We start from the raw sequence: 20210 nt of genomic DNA on the forward strand, positions 1-20210 counted from the left end.
GTGGACGCGGGCAAATACTGCGGCATGGTCATGCTGGACCTACAAAAGGCCTTCGACACTCAGTGAGCTGGATGCAATCCTACCTGGAGGGGAGAGAACAGATGGTGGAGGTAAACGGTACCCTATCCCCCCCCTCCCAGTGAGCTGTGGTGTTCCACAAGGAAGCATACTAGGACCGCTACTGTTCCTAATTTATGCAAATTACATGTCTCTGACAAGAACAAGTTACAGGTTGAAAAAACCCTCAGCTCGGAACTAGGCAAAATCTGCATATGGCTCGCTATCATCACACATGGGCAAAACAGTCCATTCTCTTCGGTTCAAATAACAAACTCAGCAAGACCGACGGCTTCTCAGTTACAGTGGGTGACAATATTGTCACAAGGAAAGATGAAATTACCTACCTGGGTTCCATCCTAGAGGCTAATCTTTCCTGTGACAAAATGGCATCCAATGTAATAAAAAAAAGTCAACTAACGAACTCGATTCTTGTACCGGATCTCCTCTCTGGTAAACAAGAATACCCTGAAGACTCTGGCAGGAGCACTCATTCAAGGGTACTACGACTATGCTTGCACCTCATGGTACCAAAGCACCTCAAAGGCACTAAAAACAAAATTACAAACATCTCAAAACAAACTGGTCAGACTACTGCTTGACCTTACTCCTAGAACCCACCTCACCCCTGCCCACTTTGACAACCTAGGATGGCTTAGAATAGACGACAGAGTACAGCAACTTGGAATGGGCCTGGTCTACAAGATACACTACACAACCAAGGTACCCATGTACATGTCAAAATACTTCCCAAAGGTCAGTGAATACCACGATCACAGCACCAGAGGGAGCTCCACAAATCATGTTAAACCCAGATTCGGCTCAAACAAGGGACTAAACACGTTTCGCAATTATGCCACATCAATGTGGAACGCCCTACCCAAAGCTGTAAAGGAATGTGAATCACTACCCACTTTCAAAACCACTCTCAAAGAACACCTACGGGAGACTGCAATTCGAAACTGGCCCCTGTAAATGTCCTAACCCAACCCCCTCCAATGTACAGTAAATTACCAAGTATGGTTTTGTCAATATTCCAATGTACAGTTTTGCTTGTACAGTTGTACAGTGTCCCCCACCCACCCCTCCTACCCAACACCCCCCCCCCCCAAAACACCCCACCCACCCAACCACCTCCAATGTACAGTACCCCCCACCCACCCAACCCCACCCCACCTACCCAACCTCCTCCAATGTACAGTTTCTATGTCAAATGTATATACTCTATTTTCTGGACTCTTTTTGTATCACAAACAGTACTGTATTTGCAAATCTGGTATGTCATAAATGTATAGATGTAGCAGTACTGTATGTCGTGTATGTCATAAATGTTATGATGAATTGAAAATGGGGGACCCTGATGTAAACAAGACGAAAGTCTTTCTCTGGTCTGCATCCCCTTAACAATTGTATGTATTGAGCTGTACTGTACTGTACCCATTCTGCAATCTGTTGATAAAGTTTTCAATCAATCAATCAATCAAGTCTGCGCTGGTATCTCATCGAGCAATGTGCTTTCGTGCATAGCTCGCAGACGCAGAGCAGGCTCCGCGAATGCAATTTGCTTCGCACAATCCATTCTCTATGGATTCCTCCCTTGGTTTTGTTTCGGTGCTCTTTGGATTAAATCCGGGGTAGGATTCGTTATAAAAAAGTTGAGATCCAAGGCAGCTCTACAAGTTTTAAACTGCCTTTATTTAATGGCTCACATTGTTTAGAGAATTTGAAAATAAACCGACATGTTTCGGCCTACACAGGGCCTTCATCAGGGTGTTGATAATGTGTGTTTGTGTTATAAATGAACAAATGAATGAAATAGACTTCATTTAGTAGTTTCTGTTTGACTGCTTGCATTGAAGTACCGTAATCATAATTACCCCACCATCAACCCAGAGCATCTTTTCACAGTTAAAATGATATATTCTGAAATTACCCATAACATCCATCTTTAAATACAGCCACTGTTAGAGTGTTACACATGTGTTGTTTGATAACGACAATGCCATGAAACCATGTTTTGTTTAGTTGTTTAAATGAAAAATTATGTTTTATTCATGAATTTAACTGGCTTGTTGAGTCCACCACCATCTAGTAGCAGGAATCCATGATGCGCTTCATGCTCATGAACCTCATGCCGCTCATGCCCATGTTCATGAAGTTCCTGTACTCTCCAGGCCTCATGTACATCATCTTGCCTCTGTAGTTGGGCTGCTCATACATCAGCCAGTGGCCGTCCATCACGTTGCAGGACATGCAGTTGGACATGCGGTGACGATCCATGATGGAGTCACAGTCGTCCATCAGCTCCATCATCTGACCTTCGAAGTTCTCCCTCTCATAGATCCTCATCATGTTGTTGCCACGGTGACAGGGGATCATACGGCAAGACTTGATGTTATCACTCATGCCCACCATGCTCATCATGCTCATGAAGTCGGAGTACTCGCCCCTCTTCATGAAGTACTGGTTGCCCATGAAGCTGGTGCGGTCGTAGACCATGAAGCAGCCCCTCTCCACCCTGCAGGACTGGCACCTGTTCAGGTAGGTGGACATGTCAGGACAGTCGCTCATGCACTCATAGGAGCGGCCCTGGAAGTTATTTTCCTCGTAGAAGGTGACCTTACTCATCATGTTCATTTTGGTGGAGGAGGTCATGTTGGCTGGTGAGCTGCTGCTGCTGCTGTTGGTGGACTGACTACCTACCTGGCGCAAGCCTTCCTTTTTATACCTGACTACCAAAGGTCTCCATTGTGAAAAGACCCTGACCCAGCAACATAACATACTGTAGAAGCCCATAGAGCACTGAGGCTCATCCACAATTTAAACTAGTCCCCCAAAAGACCTTTAGAGAGGTATTTTACTGTCATACTGTACATACTGTAAACTAACCGGTGCTACCTATATATATATATATTTTTTTTTTAATTGATCTTTTTCCCACTCCATTTTCCTCCGATTTTTCTCCCATCCCAATGTTAGTCGTATGCCAATTCCCAATCCCCTTCCTGGTCGCTGCGCACTTACCCCCCACAGTCAGATCATCTGGGAGAGTGGAGGCTATCACGTGCTTCCTCCGACACACGTCCAGCCAATCAACCGCTTCTTTTCACCTGGCAGCGCGGATCCTCCCTGAGAGGGCGTAGCGTGTGGAAGGATCACACTATCCCACTCAGGTCCTATCCGCGCTTAGCAGGCACCCCGACCGAACTGTAGGAGTCGCTGTTTACAACGACCCGGACCCACCCCGCCAGCTTCTCCCACCCTCTAATACAGCCAATTGTATTAGTGTGAACGGCCAGCCAAGCTGGTGACAACCCCGGAGCTGTGAGCTGGTGACGAACGCAATCTCCGCTACGCCACCTAACCGCCCTAGCTACCTATATTCTTATAGTTTACCCAACACTTTCGGGGACATCCGTTGGCGCCCAATAACATATATATACGTTTTTGGATCGTTTTCCCTTTTTTTCGATTTTAATATCCTATTCAATGTCAGGGACCTGTATGTTGCCGTTAAAAGGCATACTGGGACTCCGAAGGTGCAGTACCGGCCAGATCCTGCTAGTAGGCAGTATCGAGAGTGCAGTAAACCCTGTTCTAGACCGGGTGCTACACTCAAATGTCTCCGGACGGACTTTTCTAGTAATGGGAAACCTAGGGCTTCACCCGATCGCATTGAATCGTTTTCGGGACCCCCGATCCATATGTTGTGGTGGGTTATGTTGTGGACCAGATGGACATAGGATGGACCAGATGGCGATCAAATAATTGGAATATTCTTTTTGGAATACCACGACCACAGGTAAGGACAATCTGACGTCAATTTCAGCTTGATCGTGCAAGGTTATCATACCTATCCCCCTGATTGGCGTGTGTTGTGGTAATAACGAATGACGTTACTGGCAATCAAATAATCAGAAACGACCCCCCCCCCCCTCTCATGCATTCATGATGAAACATAATACCTATGGATTTGATTTTAAAATAGTAGCGTGTCCAGGGACGAAATGCCAATGGTTTTAGTAGAATTAAAGTTGCGCCCTGAAGCCGGCCTCCCAGGGATTAGCCCGGATCATTCTGAAATACTCATATTCACCACGGGATAACGCGTGAACGTATTCATGAAAAAAAAAAATTGCATCTTGAACGGAAGATAGTTACTGTCAAATGACCATGGTATTGTATCCATAGCTATAATATAAAATATAGATTTAGCTCTACAAACAATGTGACGCACAGTGAACTATGTAATGGAAAGCTGGCCCAGCTATAGCTAGATGGGGAAATCGAATGCCCCCGAATGTGTTAACATATTGATTAAATAATATTATGTTATTGTTCCCCCCATATTATTTTGTCTCTTTTATTAATTAGAACCAAACATTTGTTGAAAAAAAATTATTGAATTTCACGGCATCTGCCTTGTTTATTCACTGTGTCCATGGAAACGATGATCAACGCAGCTATAAATGTACGGTTTGTTTTATTACACATAAAATACTTTTTTCTGATAACTACATCATTGCATAATTTGTACATTTTCAGAGAAGCTTAATGTTTTGTTACTTGTGATACTCTGTATACACACAAATCAAAGTTATAGCCGCATTTTCTCTCAAACCAAGTTGGTCGCGTATGTCTGGATTTGGTCAAGTTATGAGGCACTTTGGGCAGAGCTGTTTTGCAGGCTGTGATGTACAGGTGTAGAGGCATCTCTGCGTAGGAGTGTGGATAGTGATATTCAGAGTGTGTGTGTGTGTGTGTGTGTGTGTGTGTGTGTGTGTGTGTGTGTGTGTGTGTGTGTGTGTGTGTGTGTGTGTGTGTGTGTGTGTGTGTGTGTGTGTGTGTGTGTGTGTGTGTGTGTGGGGGGGGGGGGGTCAGGTCAGTGACTCACAAAGTAATGTTGATTTGTGTTATATTGCTAATAAATTCTACAGTATGAATGAAGAGGGACTGGAGCACTGCATTGTGTCTATTAGTTCCAACATAGTCCTTTTTAATAAATAAATGAACGAATGAATGAAGTCGACTTCATTTTGTTTTTGTTTTTGTTCGACTGTGTGCATTGAAGTAACTTAACACTTTGAATGCCACTCACGGCTTTTCTCGGGTTTATGGTTGAATGCCCATCACGAGAATATTCGTTTTTTCTTGTTTTTTTAAAATTATTAGCGATCTGAAATCATATTGCATCAAGCGAGCCTACCGTTGGAGATCCAGTCACCCCAGGCTCTCAGATGTGAAAAAAGCGCCCCCTATCGTCTCCCAGATGGTAAATCACCCTTTTGGATTGGACTCAATGAAAGTGAATGGGAGAAAGGATTTCTGACTCCACATTTTACGTCTCACTCACGCAGCCGGCATCGACCGGCATCACTCCGGAGCCTGAAGAGCAGCGGGGATTATGTGTTCTACTGTACACACGGTTGATCAATACAATGATCGATTTTTTCGGATGGTGATCAGGAATTGGAATAATCCATTTGGATACCATCTGACCTCAGGTAAGTCTTAGTATAATCAGACTCGTTTTCACGGATATATAAGCGTTTCCCCTATATGTGATATAGCTGTTTTGACTGTAAAAGCCATCAGGAAATAAGAGCAGCGATTATCAGCGCGCGGCACGAGCGTGCGTGCGCACACATATACTATCGATTATCTAGCGTTTATTTGAAAACGATTTATAAATAGGCAGACAAATGACAATGTTCTAGAATATTCCAGTAAAAGGCGATTATCATAGAATGGGTTGTTTTTTCCGCGAAAACGAGTGATTTTCAAAATGCTATCAAACGGAAATGAAGCGATAAAAAACAATCTGCTTTGACAATGTTGACTGGAAAATGAATCTTTGATAAGCGACGGGCAGATTAGACACATAATTTAATTTAAAACATAGATTAGGCGATATTAAGTTAACATTGGAGTGGATTTGGGCATTCAAGGGGGTAAAAAGGAAAACACGGACTCGCTCTGAAAGTGTTAATCATGTTAATTGTTATCAAATATATAATTACCCCACCATCAACCCAGAGCATCTTTTCACAGTTAAAATGATACATTCTGAAATTACCCATAACATAGACTTCATTAACTCTTTGAATCCAGCCACTGTTCTAGTGTTGCACACATGTTGCTTAATAATGACAATGCCATAAAACCTTTTTTTGTTTTGTTGTTTAAATGAAAAGTTTTATTGTATTCATGAATTTAACTGGCTTGTCGAGTCCACCACCATCTAGTAGCAGGAATCCATGATGCGCTTCATGCTCATGAACCTCATTCCGCTCATGCCCATGTTCATGAAGTTCCTGTATTCTCCAGGCCTCATGTACATCATCTTGCCTCTGTAGTTGGGCTGCTCGTACATCAGCCAGTGGCCGTCCATCACGTTGCAGGACATGCAGTTGGACATGCGGTAACGATCCATGATGGAGTCACAGTCGTCCATCAGCTCCATCATCTGACCTTCGAAGTTCTCCCTCTCATAGATCTTCATCATGTTGTTGCCACGGTGACAGGGGATCATACGGCAAGACTTGATGTTGTCACTCATGCCCACCATGCTCATCATGCTCATGAAGTCGGAGTACTCGCCCCTCTTCATGAAGTACTGGTTGCCCATGAAGTTGGTGCGGTCGTAGACCATGAAGCAGCCCCTCTCCACCCTGCAGGACTGGCACCTGTTCAGGTAGGTGGACATGTCAGGACAGTCGCTCATGCACTCATAGGAGCGGCCCTGGAAGTTCTTTTCCTCGTAGAAGGTGACCTTACTCATCATGTTCATTTTGGTGGAGGAAGTCATGTTGGCTGGTGAGCTGCTGCTGCTGTTGCTGTTGGTGGACTGACTACCTACCTGGCGCAAGCCTTCCTTTTTATACCTGACTACTAGAGGTCTCCATTGTGAAAAGACCCTGACCCAGCAACATAACATACAGTAGAAGCCCATAGAGCACTGAGGCTCATCCACAATTTAAACTAGTCCCCCAAAATACCTTTAGAGAGGTATTACTGTACATACTGCAAACTAACCGGTGCTACTTATACTCATATTGTTTACCCTTAACATATTGATTAAATAATATTATATTATTGTTCGCCCATATTATTTAGTCTCTTTTATAAATAAAAGAAAAAATTAAATAATTAAACTTCACAGAGTATGTGTTTATGTTTATGTTTATTAGGATCCCCATTAGTCATCATCAACGTGTTGACTATTCTTCCTGGGGTCCTCACAGATATACACATACAAATATGAAACATTCAGTGTAAATCAGTTTTCTTTAGATCATTGGTTCTAGGCAGAGGTAGGGTAAAGCGACTACTTGAAGCATGTCTGGTATTATGGTCATGTCTATCATTGGTGGATCAAAGCATAGAATACAATTGAGTGGGTTTACCTAAGGTACAAATGTTCTTTAACACATTCCCGGCCAAGCACGGACATGTCCGTGTTTCGGATCCAATGGTAGAGGGCCAACCACGGACATGTCCGTGGCAAGGTTGTTTTGGCTTTTATTCCATTTTAATAACCTACTCAATGTCACAGAGCGGCACTGCAGATTTACCCTACTCTTGGAAATCGGAAAAGTGCATTACCAACCAGATCCTCGTAGGGGCGCTGTCTCGATAATGCAGTTCCCTGTGGCAGAAAGGTGTTTTATTTTTTTGGATCTCGAATGGACTTTCCTGTTAGGGTGAATCTATGCGTGTAGCATGTAGCATGGAATACGTTTTGGGAGCTGAATTCAGTGTGCAGTAAAGGAATATATCATCAGCCAATGGACATATGGCACACATCAAAAAGAAACTCAAAGGAGCCATAATCCGGAAGGAAATTAATATATGTCATGCATGAGTGTAGCTGCAGCCATGTTATCCAAAACTTCTTCTGATTACTTTGTGGGTTTTTCTTTTCTTTTTAAAGGTATGGTGAAATTGATGTTTTAGTAACATTGATGAGCATTCTAAAAGCAATTCTTAAAAATATTCAATTTTAAAAACAATCTTAAATTGTATTTAACACTGTATTTTGTATTTTGTTTTGTTTTTTTGTTCTCTGTTTCTTTGCTTGCATGTAATTTTAGCCATCTTAATTGTTAGTTTCATTGTGTATTGTATGTTGAGTACTGGCTTTTAATAATTAGTAACATTGATGAGCATTCTAAAAGCAATTCTTAAAAATATAAAATTTTAAAAACAATCTTAAATTGTATTTAACAGTTTTTTTTTTTTTTTTTTTTTTTTTTTTTTTTGCTTGCATGTAATTTTAGCCATCTTAATTGTTAGTTTCATTGTGTATTGTATGTTGAGTACTGGCTTTTAATAATTCTGTTTTGCAACAATTGTTTTTGTATGTTTTTTGTGTGGACCCCAGGAAGACTAGCTGGTTGCCATGGCACCAGCTAATGGGGATCCGTAATAAAATCAAATCAAATCAAATATGGATCTACCAGATGGCGATCGATAACTGGGAAATCCTTTTTGCAGTCCAACCGGCCCCAGGTAAGATCTTTTTTGCGTAAATTACACGCTGATCAGGCCTTGTTATCATAGCCAACCAGGCAATCAGCGAATGTGGCTACTGAGGCTAACGCCGTTATTGGTTATCAATAATCAGGAACGACATCCCCCGCCCCCCCCACTTTCATGCATTCATGGTGGAACATTATATCGATCATATGCATTTTGATTTTTAGCTCTAGCTTCTGTAGGGCCGAAACGCCATTCGATTTAACGTTATTAGCTTAGCAGCCTGTATCTCGTTTTGCAGGAAATATACCAGACCAATCCCATATAACGCTTATATTCAAGACGCTATAAAATGGGGATGTATTGATGAAAAAATTATTTCTTTAAGCCATTTTGAAGGGACGGTTTATAGTGTCAATTGACAATGAGAATGGACAGATAGCAATACTATAAAGTATAGATTTAGCTCTACAAACAGCCTCACGCACAATGAAACCTTATTATGATATGCTGGCCTTATAGAGTGAGATTAGACAGATCCAAATTGCCCTGCATGTGTTAAAAACCTAATCAAACTGCATGCTAGTCTCTCGTCTGTGTAGCCTTGTTTATTCACTGTGTCCATGGCAACGATGAAGAACGCAGCTATAAATGTACGGTTTGTTTCGTTACACAGAAAATACTTTTTTCTGATAACTACATCATTGCATAACTCATAAATGTTCAGAGAAGCTTAATGTTTGGTTACTTGTTGTCATGCCCCTCCAGTCCTCCAGGCTTCCCACCCTCTAATACCCTTGGTTCTCCCACTCTATCCCGACCTAGCTACTCTCCCTCTCTTTTACTCTCTCTCTGATTACAGGATGGGGTGCAGGTGTGTGTCAGCCCGGAGGAGCAGCTGAGTGACATCTACCAGCTAATTACCAAACCTATTTAGACCTGGCCCAGATGTCCTAACGTCCTTGTCCTCCTTTTGCTCACAGTTCCTGCCTGGCTCCACTCCCTGTTCCCCCATCTTGGATTCCTGTGAATGACCTCTGCCTGCCTGACCATTCTCTCCGTGAACATCCCTAGACTGTATGAGGACCCTCTCCTGGCTACGACCCCTATTCTCATCTGACTACCCCGTACCTGCTCACTCTCTGGACAGTCTGAGGTCATGTCCAGACTAAGACGATTTTGGTCGTTTTAGGCAAAGTATTTGATCGTTTGCATCGTTCTGCCAGACGGAACTGCGTTCTGGCAGCCTGAAGACGGTACTTTTTGATACCACTCTCAGGAGTGCGCAACTCTGAAGACGACTGGAGACGCCCCCCCGTTGCGCCACCATATTTACAAGCGATACGTCTTCTCCTGAACCGATGACGCGTTGGCCCACCTCTCCCTTACCCCCGCATGCGCAAACTCTCCAACCACCGTCAACAACAGATTGACATCTCCCTTAACAGTGTTACAGAACTTGATCGGGCTTTTACAGTTGAATGTACTTTTTCTGAAAACCCAAGTAGTAGCCAAGCATACTGTTCCATAGCATACCCCTTCAGTTGATCATGACAAATCCTCTCTTACCTTGACGATTAAAAAGCCTCCATGATTTAGTAAATAGTATTCCCATGGCATGGTGCTGGACTGTAGCCAGCTAGCGTTGATGCTAGCGTTGATGCTATCCAATGCTAACAACATTAGCTAAATAGCTTACCAACTGAGGTAAACGTTAAATACAGACAACGTTTGCTACAATTACAGTGGTATCCTGAGGTAACATTAAATACAGACAACGTTTGCTAGTCGAAAGGACTGGACACACACACGGACAAGTTAAATATCAATCAATAAATGTATTACAACACAGGTAGTTTGAGCTGCCTCCGACCGCACCACGGGGCTATTATATTATATACGGCTTTGTACTCTCTCTCTCTCCTGCCGATTAAAATCCACAGCTCTTCCTCCTCATCACCGGCTGCCTGTGAAGCTGCACTGGCGCCGCGGTGTGTGTGTGTGTCTCTCCGTTGAAAACTATAGCGTCGGCTCAAAACAAAAGCACAGAACCGGACGCGTCTATTCTTTCCCCAATACATTTCCAGTTCCGCTGCGATCTGATTGGCCACGGACGTTTCTGATGCGATCTGATTGGCCACTGACGTTTCTGGTCATGTGACATGTGCGCCCAATCGCGTGACGAGCTGTGTCTTTGCCCATTTCCGGGTCTAACAGCCTGCAAACTACCTAACGCCTAGTTTATCACTGGTTAAGCTTAGGCGACTCTTTCGAAGTTGGTTAATGTTAGAGTTTGGAATCAGGGCTGGTGTTCTATTGCCCTGCTCGAAGACAAACTCTAACTTTTTTTTTTTTTTTTTTTTTATCTTTCTTCCCCTCCCTTTTCCCGATTTTTCTCCCATCCCACCCTTCCTGGTTGTTGCGTACTTTCCCCTACTGTTGGTCCGGGAGACCGGAGACTGTCACATGCTTTCCTCCGACGCATGTGCAGCCTGGGGCAGGCCAACCTGGCCACGCAGGTTCTCACCGGGGAGAGTGTAGCGTGTGGGAGGCCACACTATCTCTCCTCAGTTCCAACCCTCGCTGAGCAGGCGCCCCGACCGAACTGTAGGGGTCGCTGTCCACAACGCCCAGGACCCACCCTTCAGCTTTCCCACCCCCTGATACAGCCAATTGTATCAGTGTGAGAGGCCAGCCAAGCTGATAGCAACGCCGGGAGCTGGATTCGAACAGGCGAATCCTAGTGTCTCCCGGTGTTGGTGACGAACGTAATCTCCGTGCGCCACCTGCCCCCCCGACAAACTCTAACCTTAACCAACTTCGAAAGAGTGCCTAAGCTTAACCGTCGAAAGAACTTGCCGTCACACGATTGGGCGCACATGTCACATGACCAGAAACGTCAGTGGCCAATCAGAGCGCAGAAGGCGAACGCGGAACTGGAAAAGTATTGGGGAAAGAATTCAGGCGAACCGGACACACAAGTTATCGAAAACAACGATCGACAACACTTCCGGTCGGTTTTCAAAATAAAAGAGCGAAAAACAGGAAAGACATTTATTTTGTAAATTTGTGGAACACTTATTATCTTGAGACGTTTTCGTTTTTACGGAAACCTTAAACCGAAACGAAAACGAAAACGACCAACATCGTCTTAGTCTGGACATGGCCTGAGTATCTGCTCCTGGCTACGACCCCCCCGCTTGTCTCACTACCCTGTACCAGCTCGCTCCCTGGACAGTCTGAGTATCCTCTCCTGGCTTCGACCCCCCCGCTCGTCAGAGTACCCTGTACCCACTCACTCCCTGGACTGTCTAGCGTCTGGATTCTGTTACTCTTCTTTTCTCATTAAATACACCCAACATTTGGGTTATACTCTGATTCCACATTGTCTCTGCTTGTTTGTGTCTGCACCTGTGTTCTCGCTTAGTGAAACCGTTACACTTGTGATACTCTGTATACACCCAAATCAAAGTTATAACCGCATTTTCTTTCAAACTAAGTTGGTTGCGTATGTCTGGATTTGGTAAAGTTATGAGGCACTTTGGGCAGAGCTATACCGGCTCAGTGGCCTCGTGGGTAGAGTGTCCGCCCTGAGTTCGGGAGGCTGGGAGTTCAAGCCCCGGCCGAGTCATACCAAAGACTATTTAAAAATGGTACCAATAGCCTCCCTGCTTGACACTCAGCATCAAGGGTTGGTTTGGGGGGAAGTCCTTGCGACATACTAGCGTCATGTCCAAGGGGTGTACTTGTACATCAAGCTGCCTCACGCTACGGAAACAGGAGATAGGCTCCTGCCCCATGTGCCGTTACGGCTCGAGAACCATTGGTTCTCAAAGGCAAACTTCCTTGGGCAGAGCTGTTTTGCAGGCTGTGATGTACAAGTGTATAGGCAACTATGTGTAAGATTGTGGATAAGAGTGTGTGTGTGGGGGTCAGTGAATCAAAAAGTAATGTTGATTTGTGTTATATTGCTAATAAATTCTACAGTATGAGTGAAGAGTGACTGGAGCACTGCATTGTGTCTATTAGCTCCAACATAGTCCTTTTTAATTAATAAATAAATGAGCGAATGAATAAAGTAGACTTAATTTTGTAATTGCTGTTTGACTGTGTTCATTCAAGTAACTTAATCATGTTAATTGTTATCAAATATATAATTACCACACCATCAACCCAGAGCATCTTTTCACAGTTAAAATGATACATTCTGAAATTACCCATAACATAGACTATTAACTCTTTGAATCCAGCCACTGTTCTAGTGTTGCACACATGTTGCTTAATAATGACAATGCAATAAAAGCTTTTTTTGTTTTGTTGTTTAAATGGAAAATGGTATTTTATTCATGAATTTAACTGGATTGTCGAGTCCACCACCATCTAGTAGCAGGAATCCATGATGCGCTTCATGCTCATGAACCTCATTCCGCTCATGCCCATGTTCGTGAAGTTCCTGTACTCTCCAGGCCTCATGTACATCATCTTGCCTCTGTAGTTGGGCTGCTCGTACATCAGCCAGTGGCCGTCCATCACGTTGCAGGACATGCAGTTGGACATGCGGTGACGATCCATGATGGAGTCACAGTCGTCCATCAGCTCCATCATCTGACCTTCGAAGTTCTCCCTCTCATAGATCTTCATCATGTTGTTGCCACGGTGACAGGGGATCATACGGCAAGACTTGATGTTGTCACTCATGCCCACCATGCTCATCATGCTCATGAAGTCGGAGTACTCGCCCCTCTTCATGAAGTACTGGTTGCCCATGAAGCTGGTGCGGTCGTAGACCATGAAGCAGCCCCTCTCCACCCTGCAGGACTGGCACCTGTTCAGGTAGGAGGACATGTCGGGGCAGTCGCTCATGCACTCATAGGAGCGGCCCTGGAAGTTCTTTTCCTCGTAGAAGGTGACCTTACTCATCATGTTCATTTTGGTGGAGGAAGTCATGTTGGCTGGTGAGCTGCTGCTGCTGTTGCTGTTGGTGGTGGACTGACTACTGACCTGGTGGTGGAAGCCTTTCTTTTTATACCTGACTACCAGAGGTCCCCATTGTGAAAAGACCCTGACCCAGCAACACAACATACAGTAGAAGCCCATAGAGCACTGAGGCTCATCCACAATTTAAACTAGTCCCCCAAAAGACCTTTAGAGAGGTATTTTACTGTCCTACTGTACATACTGTAAACTAAGCGGTACTATCTATACTCATATTTTTTTGCCTTAACATATTGCTTAAATAATATATTATTGTTCCCCCCATATTATTTGGTCTCTTTTATAAATTAGAACCATACATGAGTTGAAAAAAGTAAAATAATTTAATGTCACGCCTTCTGTGTAGCCTTATTTATTCACTGTGTCCATGGAAACAATGATGAACGCAGCTATAAATGTACGGTTTGTTTTGTTACACAGAAAATACTTTTTTTATGATAACTACATCATTGCATAACTCATAAATGTTCAGAGAAGCTTAATGTTTGGTTACTTGCGATACTCTGTATACACCCAAATCAAAGTTATAACGCACTTTCTTTCTGACTAATTTGGTTGCGTATGTTTGGATTTGGTAAAGTTGTAAGTCACTTTAGGCAGAGCTGTTTTGCAGGCTGTGATGTACAGGTGTAGAGGCATCTCTCTGTTAGAGTGTGGATAGTGATATTCAGAGTGTTTGTGTGTGTGTTTGTGGGGGGGGGGTCAGTGACTCACAAAGTAATGTTGATTTGAGTTATATTGCTATTAAATTCTACAGTATGAGTGAAGAGTGACTGGAGCACTGCATTGTGTCTATTAGCTCCAACATAGTCCTTTTTATTAAATTAACGAATTAATGAAGTAGACTTCAATTTGTAATTGCTGTTAGACTGTGTGCATTGAAGTAACTTAATCATGTTAATTGTTATCAAATATATAATTACCCCACTATCAACACAGAGCATCTTTTCACAGTTAAAATGATACATTCTGAAATTACCCATAACATAGACTACATTAACTCTTTGAATCCAGCCACTGTTCTAGTGTCGCACACATGTTGCTTAATAATGACAATGCCATAAAGCCTTTTTTTGTTTTGTTGTTTAAATGGAAAATTATATTTTATTCATGAATTTAACTGGATTGTTGAGTCCACCACCATCTAGTAGCAGGAATCCATGATGCGCTTCATGCTCATGAACCTCATGCCGCTCATGCCCATGTTCATGAAGTTCCTGTACTCTCCAGGCCTCATGTATATCATCTTGCCTCTGTAGTTGGGCTGCTCGTACATCAGCCAGTGGCCGTCCATCACGTTGAGGGACATGCAATTGGACATGCGGTAACGATCCATGATGGAGTTACAGTCGTCCATCAGCTCCATTATCTGACCTTCAAAGTTCTCCTTCTCATAGATCCTCATCATGTTGTTGCCACGGTGACAGGGGATCATACGGCAAGACTTAATGTTGCCACTCATGCCCATCATGCTCATGTAGTCGGAGTACTTGCCCCTCTTCATGAAGTACTGGTTGCCCATGAAGTTGGTGCGGTCGTAGACCATGAAGCAGCCACTCTCCACCCTGCAGGACTGGCACCTGCTCAGGTAGGTGGACATGTCAGGACAGTCGCTCATGCACTCATAGGAGCGGCCCTGGAAGTTATTTTCCTCGTAGAAGGTGACCTTACTCATCATGTTCATGTTGGTGGAGGAGGTCATGTTGGCTGGTGAGCTGCTGCTGCTGCTGTTGCTGGACTGACTACCTACCTGGTGGAAGCCTTGTATTTGTATTTATTTATTAACACAAAAAGTTAAACAAAAGTAAAAAATAAAAAATACATAACAAACAACCAATAAGCCTTCCTTTTTATACCTGACTACCAGAGGTCTCCATTGTGAAAATACCCTGACCCAGTGACCCAGTGAGTCAACAGCTTTAAGTACCTCGGAGCCTACATATCCGAGGACTTGACATGGACCACACACATTGACAGTGTTGTGAAGAAGGCACGACAACGCCTCTACTTCCTCAGGCGCCTAAGGAAGTTCCAAGTCAGCCAGAAGATCCTTAAGAACTTCTACTCATGTACAATAGAGAGCATCTTGACCGGCAACATCACCTCCTGGTTTGGGAATAGCACTGCACAAGACCAAAGCAGACTACAAAGAGTGACACGTTCAGCCGAACGCACAATTGGAGGGGGGCTCCCCACCCTCCAGAACATTTACTACAAGCGTTGCAAGGGCAAGGCTAAGAGAATCATTAAAGACTCCAGTCACCCGAACAACTGCCTCTTTGAACTGCTGCGGTCAGGCAAGCGATACAGGAGTCTCAAGGCGAGCACAGAAAGACTCAGAAGAAGCTTCTATCCCCAGGCCATCAGGCTGCTAAACGAACAATGAATGAACACTACACAACAACGACCACCAAACGCACATAGCGCACACATCCACACGCGCACACTCACTTTGAACAGGCGCACTGTAGCACCCACTCCACACACTTATAGCACACACCCACTTTAAACAAACACACTGTAGCACCCACTCCCCACACTTTATATTTATGGATGAAGGATTGCACTACAACTCGTACACCTTACTGTAAATTGTACCTAAAATTGTACCTCATCCCATTTCTGCTTTGCACTAGATAGTACTGTACATTAGTACACTGCATAGTATTGTGTATTGTATATTATATGGTAACTCAGAACATTGTACATATGTCTATACCGAACACTGTGACCTCATTTTCTTCTTCTAAATTCATGCTATATTATGTTATTATGTTATTTGATACTATCTTGTCTAGCACAGTCTCTGGAGCGTAACAGTAAGAAGCATTTTGTATGAAAGTATTCTGTACTTCTGTATGACAACTATTAAAGAACTTGAACTTGAAGCCCATAGAGCGCTGATACTAATCTACGATTTAAACTAGTCCTGTACATATTCCCTCCCCGCCGTATGGATATTTCTCTCCCACCCACCCACCCCCTCCTAATGTACAGTCCCCTCCCCATCATATGTATATACTCTGTCAGGATCTAGGGGTAACAGTACTGTATATTTGAATACCGTTTATATCACAAATGTATCAGTACTAAATACCTATATGTCCCTATGCCATAAATGTCATGTATGTTGTGTATGTCATAAATGTCTATATGAATTGAAAATGGGGGACCCTGATGGAAACAAGACAAACGTCTTTTTTAAGTCTGCATCCCCTTAACAATTGTATGTATTGAGCCGTACTGTATTGTAACCATTCTGCAATCTGTTAAATAAAGTTTTCATTCATTCATTCATTCATTCATTCATTCATTCATTCATTCATTCATTCATTCATTCATTCATTCATTCATTCATTCATTCATTCATTCATTCATTCATTCATTCATTCATCCTTTAGAGAGGTATTTGACTGTCATACTGTACATACTGTAAACTAACCGGTGCTACCTATAATCGTATTGTTTACCCTTAACATATTGATTAAATAATATTATATTATTGTTCCCCCATATTATTTTGTCTCTTTTATAAATTAGAACCAAACATGAGTTGAGAAAAGTTAAATAGTTTTATTTCACAGTGCCTGTGTAGCCTTGTTTATCCACTGTGTCCATGGACACGATGATGAACGCAACTATAAATGTACGGTTTGTTTTGTTACACATAAAATATTTTTTCTGATAACTACATCATTGCATAACTCATAAATGTTCAGAGAAGCTTAATGTTTTGTTACTTGTGATACTCTGTTACAGCCTATCCTGAACATTGGTAAAACTAAAGAGCTGATCATGGATTTTAGGAGAATACAGCAGGGGAGGGGACACACACGCCACTGTGGATAAACGGGGCTATCATAAACAGGGTGAGCAGTTTCAAGTACCTGGGAGTCCACATCACAGAGGACCTGACATGGTCAACACACACATAGATTCTGTGGTGAAAAAGGAGAAACAGTGCCTCTATCACCTGAGACAGTTAAGGAAGTTCAGAGTATCGGGGAAGATACTCCACTCCTTCTATTCCGGGGCTGTAGAGAGCATTCTGACTGGAAACATCACTGCCTGGTTTGGAAACAGCACGGCACAGGACAGGAAGGCACTCCAGAGAGTGGTGCGCTCAGCAGAGCGTACTACTGGTATTGCACTACCACCCCTGCAGGACTTATAAAACAGGAGGTGCAAATCCAGAGCCTGCAGAATAATGAAAGACCCCCACCACCCCAACAACAGCCTGTTCAAGCTGCTGCGGTCAGGCAAGCGCCTACGTACACATGCTACGAGAACAGAGAGACTCCGGCTCAGCTTCTTCCCCCAGGCCATCAGAACACTGAACTTTCCACTCACAAGTACACATGAGCACACACACACACACACACACACACAACACTCATGCTGCCACCGCTTTAAACAATCACTTTAAACAATCACCGTAAACAAAATGTCACTTTAAATAATTGAAAAGTCACTTTAAAGGAATGAGGTATTGTATAGTATAGTTTAGATACATTAAGTATAATAATGACAGAGTTAAAATTGTAAATTGTATATTGTATAGTAGTGTACATAGGAACCAGATTCTCAGGAATTTTGCATGTCTAATTTCATCATTCATCATGCACATCTTGTGTCTTACCTATTCTTTTTTTCCCCTCTATGTCTATTTTATTATCGTATTATTGCACAATCGATGCGGGCATGACCACCCGCATTTCACTGTATGTCCTGGTATGTACAGTATGTGACAAATAAACCTCTTGATTATTGATTCTGTATACACCCAAATCAAAGTTATAACCGCATTTTCTTTCAAACTAATTTGGTCGCATATGTCTGGCTTTGGTAAAGTTATAAGTCACTTTGGGCAGAGCTGTTTAACAGGCTGTGATGTACAGTTGTAGAGGCAACACTGCAAGAGTTTGGATAGTGATATTCAGAGTGTGTGTGTGTGTGTGTGTGTGTGTGTGGGGGGGGGGGGGGGGTCAGTGACTCACAAAGTAATGTTGATTTGTGTTATATTGCTAATAAATTCTAGAGGCTGAGTGAAGAGTGACTGGAGCACTGCATTGTGTCTATTAGCTCCAACATAGTCCCTTTTAATATATAAATGAACAAATGAATGAAGTAGACTTAATTTTGTAATTGCTGTTCGACTGTGTGCATTGAAGTAACTTAATCATGTTAATTGTTATCAAATATATAATTACCCCACCATCAACCCAGAGCATCTTTTCACAGTTAAAATGATACATTCTGAAATTACCATTCTGAAGAAGGTGTGTTCACACCGAAACGTCATGATATGATTTCAGGCTGCCAATAAATTTGAAAAACCTGGAGTTGAAAAGCCTGGACATTGTTTCCCTATTTTTTATGTATGATATCAGAGGTTACAGCACCCATTGTCAAGTCTAGTGAGGTGAGCGCGTTCTACTACTTTTTTCCATAACATAGACTACATTAACTCTTTGAATCCAGCCACTGTTCTAGTGTTGCACACATGTTGCTTAATAATGACAATGCCATAACACCTTTTTTTGTTTTGTTGTTTAAATGAAAAATGATATTTTATTCATGAATTTAACTGGTTTGTTGAGTCCACCACCATCTAGTAGCAGGAATCCATGATGCGCTTCATGCTCATGAACCTCATGCCACTCATGCCCATGTTCATGAAGTTCCTGTACTCTCCAGGCCTCATGTACATCATCTTGCCTCTGTAGTTGGGCTGCTCGTACATCAGCCAGTGGCCGTCCATCACGTTGCAGGACATGCAGTTGGACATGCGGTAACGATCCATGATAGAGTCACAGTCGTCCATCAGCTCCATCATCTGACCTTCAAAGTTCTCCCTCTCATAGATCCTCATCATGTTGTTGCCACGGTGACAGGGGATCATACGGCAAGACTTGATGTTGCCGCTCATGCCCATCATGCTCATCATGCTCATGAAGTCGGAGTACTCGCCTCTCTTCATGAAGTACTGGCTGCCCATGAAGTTGGTGCGGTCGTAGACCATGAAGCAGCCACTCTCCACCCTGCAGGACTGGCACCTGCTCAGGTAGGAGGACATGTCAGGGCAGTCGCTCATGCACTCATAAGAGCGGCCCTGGAAGTTATTTTCCTCGTAGAAGGTGACCTTACTCATCATGTTCATGTCGGTGGAGGTCATGTTGGCTGGTGAGCTGCTGCTGTTGCTGTTGGTGGTGGACTGACTACTGACCTGGTGGAAGCCTTTCTTTTATACCTGACTACCAGAGGTCCCCATTGTGAAAAAACCCTGACCCAGCAACACAACATACTGTAGAAGCCCATAGAGCACTCAGGCTCATCCACAATTTAAACTAATGCCCCAAAATACCTTTAAAGAGGTTGTTTTACTGTCATACTGTACATACTGTAAACTAACGGTGCTAACCTATACTCATATTATTTACCCTATTGAATAAATAATAGTATATTGTTGTTTCCCCCATATGTATTTGTCTATTTCATAAAAAATATTGCATTTTAAATATATTTTATTTTAAATGTTAAGTTCATTCATTTAATTTCACAGGGTCTGTGTAGCCTTGTTTATTCGCTGTGTCCATGGAAACGATGATGAACGCAGTTATAAATGTATGGTTTGTTTCGTTACGCAGAAAATACTTTTCTTCTGATAACTACATCATTAT

General features: G+C 42.9%; 5 protein-coding genes across 5 annotated transcripts; all 5 read right to left on the bottom strand.

Annotated features, from left to right (window-relative positions):
- Positions 1-2145: 2145 nt before the first annotated feature.
- On the bottom strand, positions 2146-2694 carry LOC311228960 (gamma-crystallin M3-like; the record flags this gene model as incomplete). The annotated part of the gene is made up of 1 exon (XM_084314929.1): positions 2146-2694. The coding sequence occupies one exon, from the start codon at positions 2692-2694 to the stop codon at positions 2146-2148; it is 549 nt and encodes a 182-aa protein (XP_084171055.1).
- Positions 2695-6298: 3604 nt separating this feature from the next.
- LOC311228958 (gamma-crystallin M3-like) lies at positions 6299-6865 on the bottom strand (the record flags this gene model as incomplete). The annotated part of the gene is made up of 1 exon (XM_084314927.1): positions 6299-6865. One exon carries the CDS (start codon positions 6863-6865, stop codon positions 6299-6301), a length of 567 nt encoding a protein of 188 aa, XP_084171053.1.
- A 6050-nt stretch (positions 6866-12915) lies between these two features.
- LOC311229168 (gamma-crystallin M2-like) lies at positions 12916-13467 on the bottom strand (the record flags this gene model as incomplete). The annotated part of the gene is made up of 1 exon (XM_084315222.1): positions 12916-13467. Exon 1 carries the CDS (start codon positions 13462-13464, stop codon positions 12916-12918), a length of 549 nt encoding a protein of 182 aa, XP_084171348.1. The 5' UTR covers positions 13465-13467.
- Positions 13468-14674: 1207 nt separating this feature from the next.
- LOC311229165 (gamma-crystallin M2-like) lies at positions 14675-15232 on the bottom strand (the record flags this gene model as incomplete). The annotated part of the gene is made up of 1 exon (XM_084315219.1): positions 14675-15232. One exon carries the CDS (start codon positions 15230-15232, stop codon positions 14675-14677), a length of 558 nt encoding a protein of 185 aa, XP_084171345.1.
- Positions 15233-19141: 3909 nt separating this feature from the next.
- Positions 19142-19705, bottom strand: LOC311229164 (gamma-crystallin M2-like; the record flags this gene model as incomplete). The annotated part of the gene is made up of 1 exon (XM_084315218.1): positions 19142-19705. One exon carries the CDS (start codon positions 19703-19705, stop codon positions 19142-19144), a length of 564 nt encoding a protein of 187 aa, XP_084171344.1.
- Between the last annotated feature and the right edge of the window lie 505 nt (positions 19706-20210).

This window comes from Notolepis coatsorum (assembly GCF_963971535.1).
Source record: "Notolepis coatsorum genome assembly, chromosome: 5".
NCBI classification, from domain to species: Eukaryota; Metazoa; Chordata; class Actinopteri; order Aulopiformes; family Paralepididae; genus Notolepis; species Notolepis coatsorum.